The 17,713-nt window shown below is 45.8% G+C and overlaps 7 protein-coding genes across 7 annotated transcripts in view; 4 read left to right on the top strand and 3 right to left on the bottom strand.

Annotated features, from left to right (window-relative positions):
- Positions 1 to 99: 99 nt before the first annotated feature.
- LOC108062326 (androgen-induced gene 1 protein) lies at positions 100 to 2,248 on the top strand. The gene is made up of 2 exons (XM_017148939.3): positions 100 to 665; positions 1,369 to 2,248. Exons 1-2 carry the CDS (start codon positions 172 to 174, stop codon positions 1,700 to 1,702), a joined length of 828 nt encoding a protein of 275 aa, XP_017004428.2. The 5' UTR covers positions 100 to 171; the 3' UTR covers positions 1,703 to 2,248.
- smo (smoothened, frizzled class receptor) lies at positions 1,706 to 6,815 on the bottom strand. The gene is made up of 6 exons (XM_017148928.3): positions 6,550 to 6,815; positions 6,089 to 6,485; positions 4,948 to 5,429; positions 4,269 to 4,889; positions 4,038 to 4,208; positions 1,706 to 3,975 (listed from the first exon to the last, which is right to left on the bottom strand). Coding segments are annotated over exons 1-6 (3,066 nt in total). The 5' UTR covers positions 6,552 to 6,815; the 3' UTR covers positions 1,706 to 2,582.
- A 269-nt stretch (positions 6,816 to 7,084) lies between these two features.
- On the top strand, positions 7,085 to 10,131 carry LOC108062483 (uncharacterized). The gene is made up of 4 exons (XM_017149197.3): positions 7,085 to 7,390; positions 7,474 to 7,638; positions 8,375 to 9,556; positions 9,615 to 10,131. Exons 1-4 carry the CDS (start codon positions 7,219 to 7,221, stop codon positions 9,917 to 9,919), a joined length of 1,824 nt encoding a protein of 607 aa, XP_017004686.2. The 5' UTR covers positions 7,085 to 7,218; the 3' UTR covers positions 9,920 to 10,131.
- A 31-nt stretch (positions 10,132 to 10,162) lies between these two features.
- LOC108062491 (uncharacterized) lies at positions 10,163 to 10,891 on the bottom strand. The gene has a single exon (XM_017149207.3). The coding sequence runs from the start codon at positions 10,837 to 10,839 to the stop codon at positions 10,243 to 10,245; it is 597 nt and encodes a 198-aa protein (XP_017004696.2). The 5' UTR covers positions 10,840 to 10,891; the 3' UTR covers positions 10,163 to 10,242.
- Positions 10,892 to 11,146: 255 nt separating this feature from the next.
- mbm (mushroom body miniature) lies at positions 11,147 to 13,083 on the top strand. The gene is made up of 3 exons (XM_044395061.2): positions 11,147 to 11,516; positions 11,562 to 12,379; positions 12,433 to 13,083. The coding sequence occupies exons 1-3, from the start codon at positions 11,213 to 11,215 to the stop codon at positions 12,994 to 12,996; spliced, it is 1,686 nt and encodes a 561-aa protein (XP_044250996.1). The 5' UTR covers positions 11,147 to 11,212; the 3' UTR covers positions 12,997 to 13,083.
- Positions 13,084 to 13,486: 403 nt separating this feature from the next.
- The window catches only part of Dus1 (Dihydrouridine synthase 1), a 29,792-nt gene continuing 25,565 nt past the window's right edge, over positions 13,487 to 17,713 (top strand). The window contains exon 1 of the mRNA XM_070218922.1: positions 13,487 to 13,608. The gene's annotated coding sequence lies outside the window, so the exon portion shown is untranslated. The remainder of the gene's footprint in view (positions 13,609 to 17,713) is intronic.
- Positions 13,738 to 17,089, bottom strand: LOC108062067 (capping protein inhibiting regulator of actin dynamics). Its single transcript, XM_017148590.3, has 3 exons — positions 16,779 to 17,089; positions 15,099 to 16,247; positions 13,738 to 14,573 (listed from the first exon to the last, which is right to left on the bottom strand). Exons 1-3 carry the CDS (start codon positions 16,974 to 16,976, stop codon positions 13,920 to 13,922), a joined length of 2,001 nt encoding a protein of 666 aa, XP_017004079.2. The 5' UTR covers positions 16,977 to 17,089; the 3' UTR covers positions 13,738 to 13,919.

Here is a 17,713-nt window from a genome sequence, read left to right as displayed (position 1 = left end):
TATTTATTTATTTTTGCTTTAAAAAAGCTTTATTTAGCTTGAAAATAGCTATTAAGCTCGCACTGAGTTCGTCGTGCAGAGCGCCCCAATCAGCTGTTCGCTAGCTTTCATTTGTTTTGATTTGCTCTGCGTGCGTTGGCTTTTCCGGCCTATTATCCGGCTAAAACTGAAATGGGCAAGAGCAAGAAGCAGGTGCGCGAGTTCAATGCCGCCAAGGAGGCCGTGGAGGCCACCAACGCCCGGCTGGACACCTGCAACGACGCCTACACGAGCGGGGCCTTCAAGTACCTGAGATTCCTGGTCCATCTCCTGGCGGCGGCTCAGTTCTCCTACGGGATGTACTACCACTACTTCCGGGTGCACTGGCCCACGGATTTGCTGGACGAGGACGAGCTGAAGGCCCGCTGGGGCGGCAAGTTCAAGTACCTCACCTTCCTGGACGTCATTCTGCAGGCCATCTACCACTCGCTGGCCCTGCTGAACGATCTCTTCGGCGACAACAAGGTCTCCGGGGAGTCAAAGTCCAGGCTGAGATCGGCGAGGGACTATGTGTTCGCGGCCTTCGCCTTCCCCGTCGCCCACAACGTGTGCCTCTCGTTCTGGGTCATTTACATCTGGGACCGTGAGCTCATCTTTCCCTCGGCGCTGGATGCGATTTTCCCCAGGTGAGTGGCGCGGAATACGTGGCAGTGGGGGAACCCCTGAAACTATACAGATAAATTAATATTACATTTTAATTAAATGAAAATTATTAAATTGTTCGTATAAATCTATTATGGAAAATTGTATCTTGGTAAGAATTTCTGAACTGCGCAAATGAAATACTAGATTTTTTTCAAACTCGGGTACCTCGTAGAGTTTGCCTTGGTTATCATCTGTGATTTTTTTTTAATTTTTTGGTGTCCAATTAGGGGCGCTATGAATTTTTGAAGTTAAGAACTTAAAAAATGTTCTCAAACTTCAAGTTAGTATATCTCGAGAACGGATTAGAGGAACAACGTGCAACTTTACACGTTTTTAAATGTGTACTAGGGGAATTAGAAAAATATTTTCTTAAATTTTTTTTGGCCAAAAAGTATGAATTTTAATTATTTTAAATTTCCTATCGCGGTTTTGGAAGTCTTCTTATCTATCCAAGATTGTCCAAGATCTAATAACCAACTTAATTTTCCCGAAATAACATTTTTGTTCCTTTTTATCATTTCCGAGATATTTAATGTTTTTTCCCTAATTTAAGAAAACCCTATTTAACCATGGTACATTTTCCGTCACTGTAAATCTTCTTTTGTTTGTAGATCCGGTTCAAAGTTTAAACATCCAACTATTGTTATACACTTGTAACTTACCTTCATTTCTCACCTTTTTCAGCTGGCTGAACCACGTCGTGCACACGAATGTGGCCCTTCTGGCCATCATGGACCTGTTTACCTGCTTCCGCCGCTACCCCAGTCGACTGGCCGGCATCACGGGCAACGTCTCCTTCATCCTGCTCTACATCATCTGGCTGCACATCGTTCGCTACTTCAGCGGCGAGTGGGTGTATCCCATTCTGGAGGTGCTGCCCTTGTACCTGCGCTACCTGTTTCTGGCCCTGCTGGTGGGCTTCAATCTGGTTTGCTATCTGCTCGGGGAGTTCGCCAACAGCATTGTCTGGGCTCCGGAGTTCAAGCTGCTGAAGCAGCAGAAAATCAAACAGGGTTAGAAGTCGAGGATTTAAAATCGATTTATTAGTTACACAAAAGTATGAGATATTTTGTAAACTTATAGGCACTTTTCGAGGTACGATTTGTTTGCCGCGAGAGGCTTTTTAATATCGTACTTAAATGTATAATCTAGGAGTCTAGTTTAAAGCCCATTACCCACGGCAAGGGAAAATGATCGGAAAATAGGGTCATTGACATTTCCATTGGCGTGAGTAGCAGGATTAAGGAAACAGTCATTCACAAACGTACACGGAGATTCGAAATGCTTACGGGCTAAATGGGAAGATGGATTTGTATAATATCGTTCGCTGCTTAATGTCTATGAGTATTCGTAATTCGTAGTTGTAGTTTCGCCTATACTGCTCAATAAAACAATTAAGTAGAAACTCTGGGGTCATCGCAATGTAAACTGCATAAAAAACGTACATTTAACCTGCCTCGGATTTTTGTTCTACTTCGGTTACTTAAAAATTCCATATATTTTTGTATAAAATATCACTTTCTGATTCTTGTGAACTAATAAAAAATTGATTCGAAAGTATCAAGTTTCAGTAGTTATTTTTAAAATTGAAAAAACAAATTTGAACGGTCTAAAAAAATGTTTAAATGGATTGAAAAGAATGGTGAACGCCAACAGTAATTTTTACGCATCAAAAATAGTTAAAATATTATTCGCTAAGCTGTTAACATTAAAATTTAGCAAGCTAGCAAATTGAATTAGACACTGAAATGCTAAAAAAATAGATTTAGGACCTATAAATTGATTTTAAACATTTGATAAGCTTAAAATCTTGCATGTAAAACCAAAACAGGCTTTAAGAACCTCTGAAAAGTGTTTTAGAAACTTAAGTAAATGCAATAATTGATCATTTAGTCTTGCTATTTTGAGGGCAGCAACAACATTTTGAGTTTGTCCGACTCGCTCATAAACGAGGGCTCCCTGTGATGCCTAGCGTGGCCTAACAACGCCTGAAGCTCGGTGCCTCCGCCATCTTCATTAGCTGCCTCATTCCTCTGCCTGCTGGCCGCATTCAGGAGTCGCATGGCTTGCTGCAGCTCCTCGTCTCCGTAGCTGGGAACCAGCTCGAAAGGATTGGCCTGAATGCCCACATCGCAGCTGGTTTTGCTGTTTCTGCTCTGCGGTTTGCCCATGGACATGCCGGAATAGGAGCTGTTCAGCAGGCTGCCCACGTCCAAGGCCACGTCGAGTTCCTCGGAGGAGCAGCTAAGTGACCGATTCCTCGCATAGTCCCTCTTGAAATCCTGCAACTCTAGTCCTGTGGTCTTTGGATGGCTCTTGCGCGATTTCCTCGACTGACGACTTCTTGTGGAGTTGCGCGAGTGACGATTGCCATTGGATTCGTTAGATTTCTTCATGTTCTTGAGGAAATTCGCCACCTGTTTGTTATTTGGTAACTCTTCAATCTGGATTCCATCGTGATCGTCCTCGCTGAACTCCTCCTGCTTCACAACCATATTGAGATCCTGTATCTTTAGCGAAGCCTGCGAGTGGTCCTCTGAACTAGAAGTCATGTCATGATTTTGGAGGAACGGGAACATAAAATCGCCGTTGTTGTGCAGGAATTGTTTGAGGATGTTGGGATCCAAGCCGGCATTCGCCGTCCTTCGCTTCATCGAGCTGGTATAGTTGTGCTGCTTCTTGGAGCTGTGCTGGGCAAACACGCCCACTTTGTGACTAGCATTGGGATAGGTGGTTTTCTTCATCGCAATCACCTGCGACTCCACCGAAGTGCTGCTCTCCCTTCGCCGGCTGCTCCTTCCAGTGGCGGATGCCGTGTAATCCCTCGCCCGGTGAGTTCTCTTGCTGCCGGAGGAGCCAACATGTTTCCGCCTCGATCTGGATGCCACTTTGGTCTTCATTTCGGCTATTTTCACCGACACCTGCGAATCCACCGAATTCCTACGCGATTCAACCGAAACATGACGAACACTCACGCTGATCTCGGAATCCAGGGAGTTCTTTCGCGGTCCATGGCTCGAGGAGTTACCTGTGGCCGCCGCTCCCGTCAAGGCCATGCGCCGTTTTACGCACTGCGGAAGGTAGGCCGCCCACGTTGAGGAGATGTCGTTGGTCTCCGAGGAGTTCAGATCGTTCACATCGAAGTTGAGGCCCACGGGATCGGTGTGGGTGTTGTACAGCGTGATGGACAGCCTGCCCTTGTCCTCGAAGTCCTTGCGCTTGGCCCACGTCTGGGCGATGACCTTGTGCTTGGGCATCTTCACCTCCTCGACCACCTCCTTTCCGCACTTTCTGTAAAGGTAAACGAGATGATTAGTTGAAATATTCCCTCTGCTGATTGCAGTGCAACGTACTTTCTTATATACCGCTTCCAAGTCTCAATGGAGGATGGTGTCCAGCACCAGGTGGACATGACGATGCCGGAGCTAAAGAGACACAGCAAATGCAGCTGCAGAACGCCAACGCTGGGACGATTTTCGATGCGACACGAGCTCTTCTCTTCGAAAACAGAGGAAATTTTACAGCTGCATGAAGGAAATATAAAGATTAGCATAAGAAACAGTGAAGTAGAGCTGCTCACTCACATTATAAACTGTCTGAAGCTCTGGGCCCATTCCTCTGCATGCCTGAACTCGGTAACGTGACAGGCAATGGCCACCAAGATGAAAACTAGGGTGAGCAAAGCGCAGATTCCCATGCGCATGATGATCAAATGGATCTTGTTGCTCGCAGAAGTGGACTTTATGTCGTTGGCAAAGTGCTTCAGTCCGAAGAGCATCACCATGCCGCGCGTGATGAAGTAGCCACCGATGAGGATCACACCGCAGAGCGGCCCAAGAAGTAATCCCGCCCTCATCGAGTGATTGATGTAGCCCACGAAGCAGATGCCCACAATGCTATTGCCATCCACCTCGCTGAACGCCATCGTGGTGATGGTGAGGACCAGGGGCAGCGACCAGGCCACCAGGTGGAAGTAGGAACCCTTCTTGTCGATGCGATCCTGCACGTGGCCCATGGCCCGCCAGTGCCAGGCGTAGGTGAGGAACACGAACCACACCATTCCGGCGGTGAGGAAGTAGTAGACCAGAACGAAGATCACGATGCAGGAGAGATTCTCGCCCGCCGTGGGCTCTGAGTGGCGCAGAGTGCCATCCTTGCGGCACACGATGTCCTCCCGCGATCCCGAAGTGAATTGCAGCAGCCATCTGTAAGATACACTCCGGTTATTAATGAAATTATTTAAAAATCTGGATTAAAACCCACCCCACGCAAGCAATTAGGAAGCACAGATTTATGTAGAACACAATAACAGCCGGATACTTGTTGGCATTCTTCCAGTCGATGAAGAAAGTGGCCACCACAAAGAGATTCGAAAGGAGGCACAAGCTGCCCGCCCAGCCGATCAGCTTGTGGATCTGCCTGTGCTCATCATCCGTGTACAGCGGATCCTTGCACCTCACGCCGCAGCCTTCGATGCCGGGATAATAGCTGGCCGAGGTCTCCGTCGCCACCAGAGGACTCAAACACTGCCCAGTTCCGTTGAATTTCATGCCTCGCGCTGCGTTTGTGCATTTCGCGGGAAAGAGCGTTTCGTTGCAGCGCAGGAATTTCGGGAAAAACGTCGTGTTGTACAAAATGCGACAGGGTTCCAGGGTAATGCGGCACATTTCGAACGAGGGCAGGTAGACCATGTCCTGCCCGTTGATTTTCTCGCACTTGGGCTTGAAGACGGCGCACAAAAAGGGCTGTAAATGGAGGATTAAAAGGAGAAATTAGGGGTCAAAGAATGTGAATACGGAATCCGTATTCAATTTTTGTTTTATAATAGTACGCCATGAAATTTCTGATTTGTTTAATTCTATGTGAAATAAATGGAATGTTTTTCTAATTCATTTCGAATTAAATGAATAAATAATTTTTATGATTTTTGAATCTGCCAGATTTGTTAGTGTTTTTTTTTAAACAAAATGTGACAAAATTTTTAACAAATCAATGTTAACTGTATAGTAAATAACATTAGGGCAGATTAAAAGAAATTGTCGTTTGAATTATTTCGGAATTCATGCCATTCATTCATGCAATTCTATTAAACTCAAAAATCAAATTCATTCAATTCTATTAAACTCAAAATTCTATTTAATTCATTCAATTCTATTAAACTAAAAATTCTAATTAATTCATTCATATAAAACAAAAAATTCAACAAAATTAATTGAATCCATTCATGAAGGCTCTAATACGGAGGTTTGTCTTTCTATTTAGGGAACAGGAAAATGCATCGGTTCATTAAATTCCCCTATTGCAATCAAACGAATCACTATCAATTTAGTTTGCTAATGAACCTCATTATCGGAAAAGATTGCTCATACAGACTCATTCATTAGATGCCATTTAGATTCCCCACCTGTATGGCCGCCCAGCACTTGGGCACATGCTTGAGCGCGTAATAGTCGTTCAGCTTCTCGTTGAGCTCCTTGTCGTTGTGGAAGTCGGTGAGATCCAGGCTGCTCAGCTCGTAGGGCAGCCGGGAGCCGAAGCAGCTGTTGGTGGCGTTCGTGGTGGCGTAGCAGCGGGCGCGCCGGACGCACTGGATGTGCCTGCTGTCCAGGCCGTCGAACCAGGGCTTGTCGTCCTTGCCGCCCTTCTTGGCGTACAGCCGGTAGTTGAGGGTCCCGTTGATGGGCTCCAGTTCCACATCCGACTGCGTCGCACTCGCTGGCGTCGTGCTGCCGAATTTGGCCAAACTGGCGGATGCCTCGGCGACCACCCACAGGCAGAAGATTGCGGCTTCCAGGAAATTCCTGGGGGTTAAAAATAGCCATGTCACTTTGAATAGCTCTATTTGTGCCGGGGGGAATTACTCACATAATGTTCGTCGTGCGCGGAAAGTTAAAATATTGCCTTGGATAATAAAAAACATTAAGTAGAATCTTAATGGGCTGGGTGCCCGCTCCTTCTTTGGAGGCTCTTCAATGCATCGTGGCGGCGGCTTCGGTGGAGTTTTCTGAATGGGATTCGAGTGTCCTTGACTGGCAGTGTATTTAAAGCGGAGAAAAAACACGGAACCAAGGAGAAAAACGAAAATAAACGCGACTCGAATCAAATCGCTGGACAAATGCAACAAATGTGCGACCGTTCGGCGGTTGTTTAAACATACCAGCGAGCTATCGATATATATCGATATAAGGTTACAACAAAACAGTGTCAAACTTCTTGAATAAACAAGTGAGGAATAGCTTATAATTAACTAATTAACTGCAAAGTATTTACTTTATTCCTCACTTGTTATAAAATTAAAATACAAGTATCAGCTACATTTTTCCAACGATATGGCAAGGCCGCTTACGATGGCATTTCCACAACGCTCCCCCAACGGTCACTCTAGAACGCGCGGTATCGATACCATCGCGATAGTACCGCAAGCATCGATGTATTTTTTACATCCCTATTCTGCAATATTATTTCACGGTCCAAAAACACGGAAAACAGGGCTTGGGACGTGGTTGGATTCGCACAAAAACGCAACTAGAAGCCATGGACGTTGCCCCCGCACCGCCCGTCAGTTCCGGCGGCGACCAGAAGGCCCAGCAGACGCCGATCAGCCCCAGTCCAAGTCATCCGCACCAAGCGCCGGCCGCAAACGCAAAGGCAACAACAATCGAAAATGGTGTACAAACAGGAGGAGCGAAAAAGCCAGAGAGTTGCGGTGAGTGGAAAACGGGGATTGCGCGATTGTTTGTGCAACTTAAGTGGTTTATTTACAATTATTATTATTTGTTGGCCCCGCAGAACCCACACATTCCACTGGGACGACGGGCCAGAAGGACGAAAGGGACGAGGGCAAGCCGAAGACCGAGCTGGCTGACAAAGTATTGATTACCATATGCAGCGCCGATCGCAAGATCAAGAAGACCTTCATGTCCTTGCCCACGCGAAAGGATGTGATCGATAAGGGTAAGGAATTGGGCAGGACTTTAATTGAATAAAATATTTTTAAAGGGGTTTAGACAGTTGATACATTGTATTTAGAGAAACCATCAAAGTTACCCAGTTGTAATTCATTAGATAGTAAATTTAATTGCATTTCTGGTTGTTTTAGAAATCATTCATTAAATTACTATTTTTACTCAGTTAAAAATATAATCAGATTTGCCCAGTTGGAATTCATTAGATAGTAAATTTTATGTTTCCTATGTTGCATTTCTGGTTGTTTTAGAAATCAATAATTAAATTATTCAGAACTTCAATTAATTTATATATTTTTAAAGGAGTTTAAACAGTTGATACATTGAATTTAGAAATATAATTGAAATTGCCCAGTTGGATTTCATTAGATAGTAAATTTTATGTTTTCTAAATTGCGTTTCTGGTTATTTTAGAAATCATTAATTAAATTATTTAGAACTTTTATTAATTAATATATTTTTAAAGATTAGAAATATAACCAAATTTGCCCAGTTGGAATCATTAGATAGTAGCTATCATGATTCCTAAATTGTATTTCTGGTTGTTTTAGAACTCATTAATTAAATTATTAATTTTTTTGCCTGACAAAACCTAAACTAACAATAAATTATGTGCTAAAATATAGTTTTATATCGTTTAAAATTTAGAAAATCCAATTTATTTTCTTACAAATTAAATTTAAAATTTAATAAATATTAATCAATTTTTCCAACTCCTCGTTTAGCCCACAAATACGGCCTGTGTGGCAGCACAATTGTCCTGGAGAGCAACGGCTGCGAGATCTGCGAGGACGACGTGCTTCTGTTCGCCGCCAAGGAGAAGATTCTGCTCATGCTGCTCGCCGAGTCGGAGGAATATGTGGTTCTGCCGCCTCCCTCGCCGCTCAATCGCTCCGAACGCGCCGGCAGCTCGGTGGATCCCAGCTTCTATGCCAACAACAGTATTGTGTCCAATCCAAACGACTCGACGGTCTCCAACGACGAGACCCTGTCGCTGTCCAGCGTAACACCCTCGAGTGCAAAGAATTCGGCCCTGTTCAAGGAGTTCTCGATACCGTGGAGCAAGGTGCCCGGCGACATAATGAAGCTGCTCAAGGGAAAGGGCAGTTTGGGCAAGCGCCTGAACACCCTGGCCAACGTGCTGGTGGAGGCCCTCCGCGAGATATCGGCCCACATCCCCATTCGCGTTTTCCGCCAGGTGGCCCAGCAGGCGGCTGAAAAGTACCCGGACTCGCTGCTCGAGAAGGACCGCGAGGGTCAGTTCATAGCCACCACGCCGCAGTCGCTCATCTCCAAGATGATCAACCGGAACAACGCGCTCAACAAGCCGCAAAAGCGCGGCAGCAGCTCGGGCACCTTCGAGATTCACATCTCAAGTAAGAAAAGAAAATTCGGAGGTGGTGCCTCCAATGGCGATGCCAAAGCACTGGCTCTCAACAGAGATCTGGAGCAGAAGAAGGAGCTACTCATCTCCAGCTACCGCGGCAGTTCCCCCCTGGAACAGGCGACCATTATCGAATATATGAAGGAGTGCTTTCCGCTGCAGCGCTCGTTCTTCAACAACAGCGAAAAGATCCCGGACATCACGGCCATCAAGGACAATTGGCCGTATATTTTTGACAAGGCTGTGCTGTACCAGCACTTCGAGCTGCTCATGTCCATCGATCCGCGGGCCCTGGAGAAACGCCTGACCGGCGAAAAGGAGCGCTTTTTTAGGTTCTTCAAGAGCTCGAAGAACAAGAAGATCAGCGCCCTGGAGGAGAGCAACGCCAACTTGCTGCGTGGCATAGCGTATCACTTCAACGAGGATCCCGACTACATCTTCAAGCACCTGGAGAGCGGTTCCCTCGGCAAGGAGGCGCTCCAGAGCACGAATCCCACAAACGCCCCCTGGGTGGCTCTAGTCAGTAAGTGTATTGAACTAAACGAATGATTTTCCAAATAATAATCGGCATATTCCTACAGATTCGCCCATAACAACGGCCGATGGCGTGGAATCGCAACTGGAGGCCAAGGTCTACATCGAGGGCCAGATAATGGCCACGTTCGCGGCCAAGGACGACGACCTGCCGGACATTCTGGCGCAGCTGATCTGCTACTACTATACCTTCAACATGATGTACCCCAAGGAAGCCAATCAAACACTCGAATTTATCGTCGTTTACTTTCTGCAGCACTCGCCGGAACAAGTGCGATCGGCCAAGAAGTCGGTCACCACCAATGGCAAGTTTAATCAGCTAATCGCCAAGCTGGCCAACGCCAATGGCTGAGGATCCCATCCGGATTTAGCTAGCTGGCTGGAACCATCGCGCAGCGGGCGCCGCTTCAATCTCCTCTTGCTCCTCCCGCCGCTGGAGGAGCCCCATTCTTTTTAGTTTATTTATTTTCGCCGACCTATTCCACATGTATTTGTACCACTACTTTTAAGATTTGCATAAAGTGTGTAGTAATGTTGTGTATACATTTCTGATTTGTCACCCGAGGAGCTGTCTATTAATTTAAAAGGGCTAGGCTTATAATTTTTATAAAAAGTATTTATTTTAGTATTGTTTAATAACAAGTTTCGGGTGCAGCCACGTTTATTCTATGTAAATTATTCATTGCGTTTCTTGTTAAATGGATTGTTCGCTTTCTTTCCCTTTTTCTGCACTCTACCTTTATCATTGTCTCTCAATTTCTGGAAGGGATTGCTTCCCTTTGCTTGGCCATCAATATTGAGCATTTGCTTGGGGTTCCTTTTCAAGTCTGTGATGCAGGATCGAAGGTTACCCTTTTTACCAGTTAGACTTATGCCTTTAGTAAGCTGCCTTCGGTAGAAGTTGCGATCCTTGGCAGTGAAGTTCTCAACGTCCGTGGGAAGTTCTCTTGGGGCTGGCTTCTCCTCCGCCTCCTCGAAGGACTCCCACTTGGTGGCCTCCGATCGGTTGGCCTCTATGATGTTTCGCCGGTGGTTCTGCTCCCTCTGCTGCATGAACTTCCTGGCATCCTCGGTGTCTACATTTTGGTGTCCCCGTTCCTCGGAGTCATCGATGATGTCGTTCTTCACATGCTGCCACGGCTTGGCGCTGCTCTCGGGCACGGGCGGCACAAAGGGCTTGACATATTTCTTGGGCTTGAACTTTGTCTTGCCCCACGATTGGGTGCGGAAATGCACCCTGTTCTTATGTTTTATATCTCTTTTACTTTCCATTTCGAGTTTTCCCCGAATTTATTGTGCTCCACACGGCTTTAGAGGTGGCAGATCTTTAGCGTGGCTAACTTATCGAAACCAGCGGGAAAAAGCTAAAAGCGATCTTGTATTTTTTAGAGCTTTTTAATGATTTCCTTTTTAAATTATAATTTAAATAAATAATAATTTTATATTTAGTGCTTCAATATAATGGTTTTACAACTACAATTAAATTTAAACTGGCTATATAGATATCAAACAGCTTTAGCTTGAAAGAAGCCAGCCCGGCTGCGCTACTGCCTATCGCTTTTTATCGATAACAGCCAATCGGCTCAACACGTGCGCCGCGGCTAGCGGTTCGTTTTGATAAATACGAGTAAATACAAATTCCAGGATGCAGAACGGCGGAGGACATTCCGGCTGGAACAATTCTGGGGATCGACACCACTTCTTCGCCGATGGCTATAACAACAGCCAGCGGCGCAGCGGTGGCGGCGGCGGAGGAGGAGGAAACCACGGCCAGAATCCCCAGTCCAATGGCAGTTGGTCGGACAGAGGAGGAGCAGGTGGCCAGCATGGAAACGGTTTCAACAAGTTCAAGGATCCCCAACAGCCGCCGAATAATCAGCAGCAGCAGCAAGGCAGGAGGAGTGGCAGAAGAAGAGGGGGAGGAGGAGGAGGAGGAGGAGGACGAGGTGGTGGCGGAGGAGGAGGAGGAGACGGAGGAGGAGGTGGTGGCGGAGGAAGGGGCAAAAGGGGAAACCGCGGCAGGGATTCCAATAAGCGTGGTGGCCGCAACAACTCATGGCATCCCAAGCAGCATCCAGTTAGCCCAGGCCAAAGCAACATGCTGTACTACGATAATGTGGGGGATTTCACCGATGATCCACCTCTTCCTGCTCCCTCACCTGCGCCCTCGTCCCACAGGCAGGAGAGCCTGCCACCTGTCTCCTTTACTGAACCATCGGAACCGGAACCTGCACCTGCACCTGCAATTGCTCCTGCACCTGAGGTGCCTCCTCCACCAGAAGAACCCACCACCGTGTCGCTGATCAACATCAAGAAGGAGGTCGAGTCGCTGAAGCCCAAGCCACAAAGAAAGCCGGTGGTCAAGCCGGAACCCAAATCTCCGACAAAGAAGAAGGAAAGCTCGTCCAGTTCGTCGAGCAGTTCGGAGGAGGAATCCGAACCCGAACCAGGTGAAATGTTGGGCAGCACTAAGCCTGCATCCTCGGGTAAAACAAAGGCCAGCAAGGTGGCTGTGGCATCCACACCAAAAGCGAAGGTTGCGAAGCCCGTTCCGTCCTCGGAATCCTCATCATCCGACTCGGATTCAGAGGAGGAACCCAGTCGGTCGTCGGCGAAGAGTAAAAAGGCGGCCAAGGAAAAGGAGACCGAGGAGGAGGTGATCTGCATGGGCACTCAGGAGCGCCAGTTCACCATCACCGACGAGGAGGAGGAGGAGGAGAGCAGTGAGCCGGAGGAGGAGACCGACAAAAAGGCAGCAAAGGGAAAGAACAAGAGTAAAACCGTCGATGTGTGCGGCATCTGCGATAAGAAGGTATAAATGTTCTGTGATTTCTATAGATATTTATTAATTAGTTATTATTTCAGGGCCACACTTCCTTCCAGTGCCAGATGATCTGCCGGAATTGCTCCGGACGGTATCATGGCCTCAAGAACTGCCCGAATCCGCCCAACCTGAACATTGCCATACAGTCGTTCATGGAGTTTGTCATGCAGCAGATGACCGTCTTTCATGCCGACCAGCGATTTGCCTTTCCTGCTGGCACAGTTGCAGCCCCAGCTGCAGTGCCACCTGCAGTTCCAGCTAAGGTCAAAAAGGACAAGAAGGACAAAAAGGCGGTGAAGAAGCTTGCCAAAAAGACGCCACAGAAGCGGATGAAGGTGGAACCGAGGGATCAAGACGAGGACGAGGAGGACGACGATGAGGATGATGATGATGCCAGCGAGGCCAGCAGCGAGAGCGAGGAGTCCGAGTCCAGCGACGAGCCGCCACCAGCACCTGTGGCCAAACAGAAGCGGAAACGCGGCTCTAAGGCTGCCGCAGCTAGTCTACCTGCTCCAGTGTTTCCGTTCTCCCTTCTGGGCGCTCCGGGCGCCCCTTACAACTCCATGATGTATCCCTATGGGGCGCCTTTCAGTTTTCCTAAATAGTTACCACCTAAGTTAGTTTTAGAAGATGATACAAGCATTTGTTGACATGTAGTTAGTGTGCTAACAAATTGTATAAAACATAAAAAAGCAAAGCGATTTGATTTTTTATTTTTGTATTAAAAATTTTTTTTTTTAATTTGTCAAATTAAAGCGCATACATTTCTTGAGAACTATTTTTACGGGTAAGCCACTTTAAATTTGTAATTTTGGAACACCCTACTGCAATAATTAAAAACTGGGTCGAATTATACAAAATTTTTAACTCCAAAAGTTAAAAAACAATACAATGAAGAAATTTTGCAAAATGTTCTCTCAAGAAAGTACTTTTACAAAATGTTTAATATGAATTAAATTAAGTCAAGTTTATTTAGTTTATTTTTTTTTTTAGAATAAAATTTGTTAATTTTAAATAAATATAAATCGATAACGGAATAGGTTTGTGCCGCCCTGGCTATCGGAATCTATCGGCCTGCGCACCCCTGGTTGTTTTGCCAGCTGTTGCTTCCACGCTTTTGTACAAAAATACAATTTATTGGTGTTTACTAGTGAAATTTAAAGAAAAACTGATGAAAATAAGTGAAAATTGATTGATAGATATAATCCGTTGCTACGGTGAGTGTTTGCTCTAACTATTACCCCTTGAATCTATATAGTTTCCCATAAGAATTCACCAAAACATAGTGTTTCTTACTTGAGGTTCGTAACATAATTGCTAGATAAACAGGTGTTTGCTTAGAATTTTAGAATTAAATCACTTTATTGACCAACAAACAAGGCATTTTCTAACCACAACGAAATCGAATTTAAACATGGCACATAAATTTGGGACATATTCCTGGGAATCTGAAGTAAGTGTCTGAAAACCCTGCTTCCACATGCAATTTAAACGACTTATTCCCCGCAAGAGATAGGAAATATCCTCCTCAGGGCGAGCACAACGCCATGGCTTCGCGTTCCCGCTCGGTGCCGCAGGAGGCGGGGTGGTTCGGCCCGCGGGGAACGATGCCCGGCTTGAGCAGCGTCTGCTGCAGCTCCCAGATGATCTCGCAGGACAGCACGCTCACGGCCAGCTTCAGCACCGACTGGTAGTTCAGGGGATTCACCGCGTAGCTGAGGATGCCCTGGGCAATCTGCTCGAAGAGGTAGCTCCTGTCCAGCAGCAGCAGCTCCTCGCGCACCTCCATCATGCGGTTCTCGAAGTGGCACTGGATGGCCGCGAAGACCAGCTTGTCCAGGCCCACCAGCAGATCCCGCTTGAACTTCACCAGGTAGTGCTCGATGAACACGATCTGGTTGCGGTTCAGGTGCGGCAGGCGCACCTTGTCCTGGATCACCTGCTCCCCAATCTGGCTGACCACCAGCGAGGCCAGCGAGCCCGCCGGCGTGGCGCGTCGCTCGCCACACGGCCGGATGTCCACGAACGGATGGATCTCGTAGCTGCCCACGCCAATGGTGCTGGCCACGCCGCTGAAGGAGACGTGGGAGGCGCGCGAGTGGTTCTTGGCCGGCTTGGCCACCGACGGCGGCACCTCCATGGCCTTGTGGTCCCGGGCGAAGCCGATGATCTGGTAGGCTTTCTGGTAGAGAAAGAGAAAATTAGGATATGTTGGTCAATGGAACACTACACAGAAAAAAAACCGTTATGAAGAAGGGTTATTTCTACCTTATTTCATATCAATAACAAGCCGATATGATTCATGTCAAATTTAAGATTCAAACAAATCAACATGATATTTAATCATATCATGAAAAATACGAAATTTAGTATTTGTCGAGCAAATAATATAAAAAAAGATTCATATCAAAATGATATCAAATTGATATCCTTTCTGCCAGCTAAAGAGATAAGACGGGAGATAAGTTGATCAATGGAACACTGCACAGAAAAAAACCCCGATATGAATTAGGGTTATTTCTACCCTATTTCTTATCAATAAAAAGCCGATATGATTCATGTCAAATTTAAGATTCAAACATATCAACATGATATTTTATCATATCAAAAATACCAAATTTAGTATTTTTTGAGCAAATAATATGAAAAAAGATCAACATAATCTTTATTCATATCAAAATGATATCAAATAGAGTCAACCACTTACGTAGTGCACATATTTCTTGGCATCGCAGACAAAGTCCTTGATGCGCGAGACCAGCACCTGCATGGCGCACTCGTCCTCGCTGAGATCATCGTTTAGACCCGAAATAATGTAGTCCAGAATGTATTGGGCCGCCTTGTAGATGGGATCATCTGGGGCGAAGGTCAGAGCGGTCTGACCCTCCATGGCAATGGCTGCATTTAAAGCGTAGCAGAGCTCGCTGTCCAGCAAACCCTCGAAAGTGGCCTGGTACTCGTCGCAGAAGGACGGCTTTCGCTCCTCCAGCTGCGACTTCTTCTTCTTGCGACGCTTTCGCTTCGGCTGGCGGGCCACGACTGCCTTGTGAGCCCGCTCCTTGATCTCGTCCTGAATCCGCTGCCACTTCTCCCTGTACACCGCCTTGTGCCGCTCTATGAACGCCTCGCGCTCCTTCTCCACCTCCTGCAGCAGGTAGTTGACCCTGCGCTGGTTGGCTATCCGCTCGTCCAGCCGCTTTCGCCACGACTGAATCTGCTGCTCGGTGTCCTTGACCAGCCGCTGCTTCCGCAGGATGCGCATGTTCTTGTTGAACCGATCCTTCTTGAACTGGAAGAGCTTCTTCTGCTTGATCAGCAGCTTCCTCATCAGATCCTGGCACATACCAATGTGCGCAGCCACCCGCATATTTGTGAGCATCTTGCGGTGCTCCAGTAGCATGTTCTGCATGGAGGCCAGGTTCTCCAGGCGCTTGAACTTCTCGTACGTGATGTTCAGCAGGTGGACCTTCCGCTCGTGGCGCTCCTGCTCCTGCAGCTGCTTCCTGGCCAGAACCTCCTCGGTGCACTGGTGCCGGGCGGCCAGATTCTGGTGGTCCTTCTTCGTGATCGACTCCGCGTTGGCGATCAGCATGCGATCGTACTGCTCCGACTCGCGCCGCTTGTAGGCCTGCAGAATGTAGTACAGCTGCGACTTGTGCAGCTCCTGGCGGTGCTGGTTGAAGTCCTTCAGGTTGCAGATCACATCGTTGTCCTGCGTTATCTCACCGTTCTCCCGCAAACGCTTCAGATTGCGCTCGTTGGAGTAGAAGGTCTTCAGATTGGAGTCGTGCAGCGGATTGTACTCGGGTATGTGCTCGGTAACAGAGCATTCGAACTCCTGCTTTCCGCTCTTAAACTGAATTGAAAAGTAAAACCAAATAAGATCAACTTGATATTGAATTCTTCAAAGAAATGAGAACGCGAATTCTTTAGAAGAGGAATATTTTATAGGAATCAAGTCAAACTGATAATAATATCCTGCTCTTGAACTGAATTGAAAAGTAAAACAAAATAAGATCAATATTAACTTGATATTGTATCCTTAAATGTTAATTCTTCAAAGAAATGAAACCGCGAATTCTTTAGGACAGGAATATTTTATAGGAATCAAGTCAAACTGATAATAACATCAAAATAAGATCAATATTAAGTTGATATTGCACTCTTATATCTTTGTTTGATCTTACAAAATGTTCATGTGACATTACAAATTATTTTTGTTTTAATGTATACATGAATACCGCGAATTCTTCAAATAAATAAGACCGCGAATTCTTTAGAAGGGGAATATTTTATAGGAATCAAGTCAAACTGATAATATTATCAAGCTTTTTTCTGCGCATAAGGCACATAGTAAGTTATAGGTGAAAATTAAGTTAATACTTACATCCTGACCGATCTTGTTCTTTGAGAAAATGACCTGGTTGTCGGGACACTTGAGCATGGGCAGTTTGCAGTTGAGGGGGATCAGCTCCCAGCCGGGCAGACTGTTTATGGGCAGTCCGGTCTTGAAGGAGATCATCTTCAGCAGGGCCGGATTCCCGGACACCTTGTTCCGGCGCGGCAGCGACAAAATATCAATCATCTTGTCGCTAATAATTTACTCTAACCTAAATTATTCGTGTGTACAACTAACATTTATTCTCTGAGCGTTTCTCGAAAACCAATTTCAACTGCGTTTCGAATTTTAAACTGTAAACAAACTGCCTACTTTTGCTTATCTCATTTGCTTCCTTTTTTCAAAGCTTTAAAAGAAAGCTCTTAAAATTGGTTACCATCTTTCTTAATGGTTTTTCCTTTTTTTTATAGTTCAATGGAAGTGCTTAGGTCTGCTTATCAAAGCTTTTCTTGTTACCGGTGTATCCTTGTGTTGGGTGGAGGTGGTGGTGAAGGTAGGTGGGGGTGTTTTGGTCCTGTTTCGTTATCGTTGCCAAGAGGCAGGCAATAACACTGAACCGGAAACTCAAGAGAACTCAATAAATTTGCCAGCAAAATTGAATAAAATTTGGCATTGAGTTGTTTACAAAATGCGACTTTTGTAAGACTTTGTTTGGTGAAAATAGAGTTTATTTTATTTTTATACATTAATTTTTTTTATAAAATTATCTCGTACTTTCTTTAATCAATTCTAAATTTGGGAAAAATGATTTATTACAAGGCAAACAATACTCGTTGTACTGCCAAAATATTTTAACTAAACCGAATCCCACTGTCTAATGTCAACCATCAAGCGTTTCTCCCAATTTTATCTACTTATCGTATGCAAAATAAACAAGCCCAAACGCATAATTTTGGTGTTTGTTTTGGTAATTTGCGTTTCGA

The sequence above is a fragment of the Drosophila takahashii genome, chromosome 2L (assembly GCF_030179915.1).
Source record: "Drosophila takahashii strain IR98-3 E-12201 chromosome 2L, DtakHiC1v2, whole genome shotgun sequence".
NCBI lineage: Eukaryota > Metazoa > Arthropoda > Insecta > Diptera > Drosophilidae > Drosophila > Drosophila takahashii.
This window is presented reverse-complemented; position numbering and strand designations above follow the sequence as displayed.

Excerpts from the sequence above, each read along its gene's own strand:
- LOC108062326 (XM_017148939.3), top strand. The coding sequence starts at position 172 with ATGGGCAAGAGCAAGAAGCAGGTGCGCGAGTTCAATGCCGCCAAGGAG. Across the intron at positions 666-1,368 it reads CTGGATGCGATTTTCCCCAG|CTGGCTGAACCACGTCGTGC; the intron begins GTGAGTGGCGCG and ends CACCTTTTTCAG.
- smo (XM_017148928.3), bottom strand. Across the intron at positions 5,430-6,088 it reads AGTGCTGGGCGGCCATACAG|CCCTTTTTGTGCGCCGTCTT; the intron begins GTGGGGAATCTA and ends CTCCATTTACAG. Across the intron at positions 4,209-4,268 it reads AGCTTCAGACAGTTTATAAT|CTGTAAAATTTCCTCTGTTT; the intron begins GTGAGTGAGCAG and ends TCCTTCATGCAG.
- LOC108062483 (XM_017149197.3), top strand. The coding sequence starts at position 7,219 with ATGGACGTTGCCCCCGCACCGCCCGTCAGTTCCGGCGGCGACCAGAAG. Across the intron at positions 7,391-7,473 it reads GAAAAAGCCAGAGAGTTGCG|AACCCACACATTCCACTGGG; the intron begins GTGAGTGGAAAA and ends TTGGCCCCGCAG. Across the intron at positions 7,639-8,374 it reads AAAGGATGTGATCGATAAGG|CCCACAAATACGGCCTGTGT; the intron begins GTAAGGAATTGG and ends CTCCTCGTTTAG.
- LOC108062491 (XM_017149207.3), bottom strand. The coding sequence starts at position 10,839 with ATGGAAAGTAAAAGAGATATAAAACATAAGAACAGGGTGCATTTCCGC.
- mbm (XM_044395061.2), top strand. The coding sequence starts at position 11,213 with ATGCAGAACGGCGGAGGACATTCCGGCTGGAACAATTCTGGGGATCGA. Across the intron at positions 11,517-11,561 it reads AGGAGGAGGAGGACGAGGTG|GAAGGGGCAAAAGGGGAAAC; the intron begins GTGGCGGAGGAG and ends GTGGTGGCGGAG. Across the intron at positions 12,380-12,432 it reads GCGGCATCTGCGATAAGAAG|GGCCACACTTCCTTCCAGTG; the intron begins GTATAAATGTTC and ends TTATTATTTCAG.
- LOC108062067 (XM_017148590.3), bottom strand. The coding sequence starts at position 16,976 with ATGATTGATATTTTGTCGCTGCCGCGCCGGAACAAGGTGTCCGGGAAT. Across the intron at positions 16,248-16,778 it reads AGAACAAGATCGGTCAGGAT|TTTAAGAGCGGAAAGCAGGA; the intron begins GTAAGTATTAAC and ends TTTTCAATTCAG. Across the intron at positions 14,574-15,098 it reads CCAAGAAATATGTGCACTAC|AAAGCCTACCAGATCATCGG; the intron begins GTAAGTGGTTGA and ends TTTCTCTACCAG.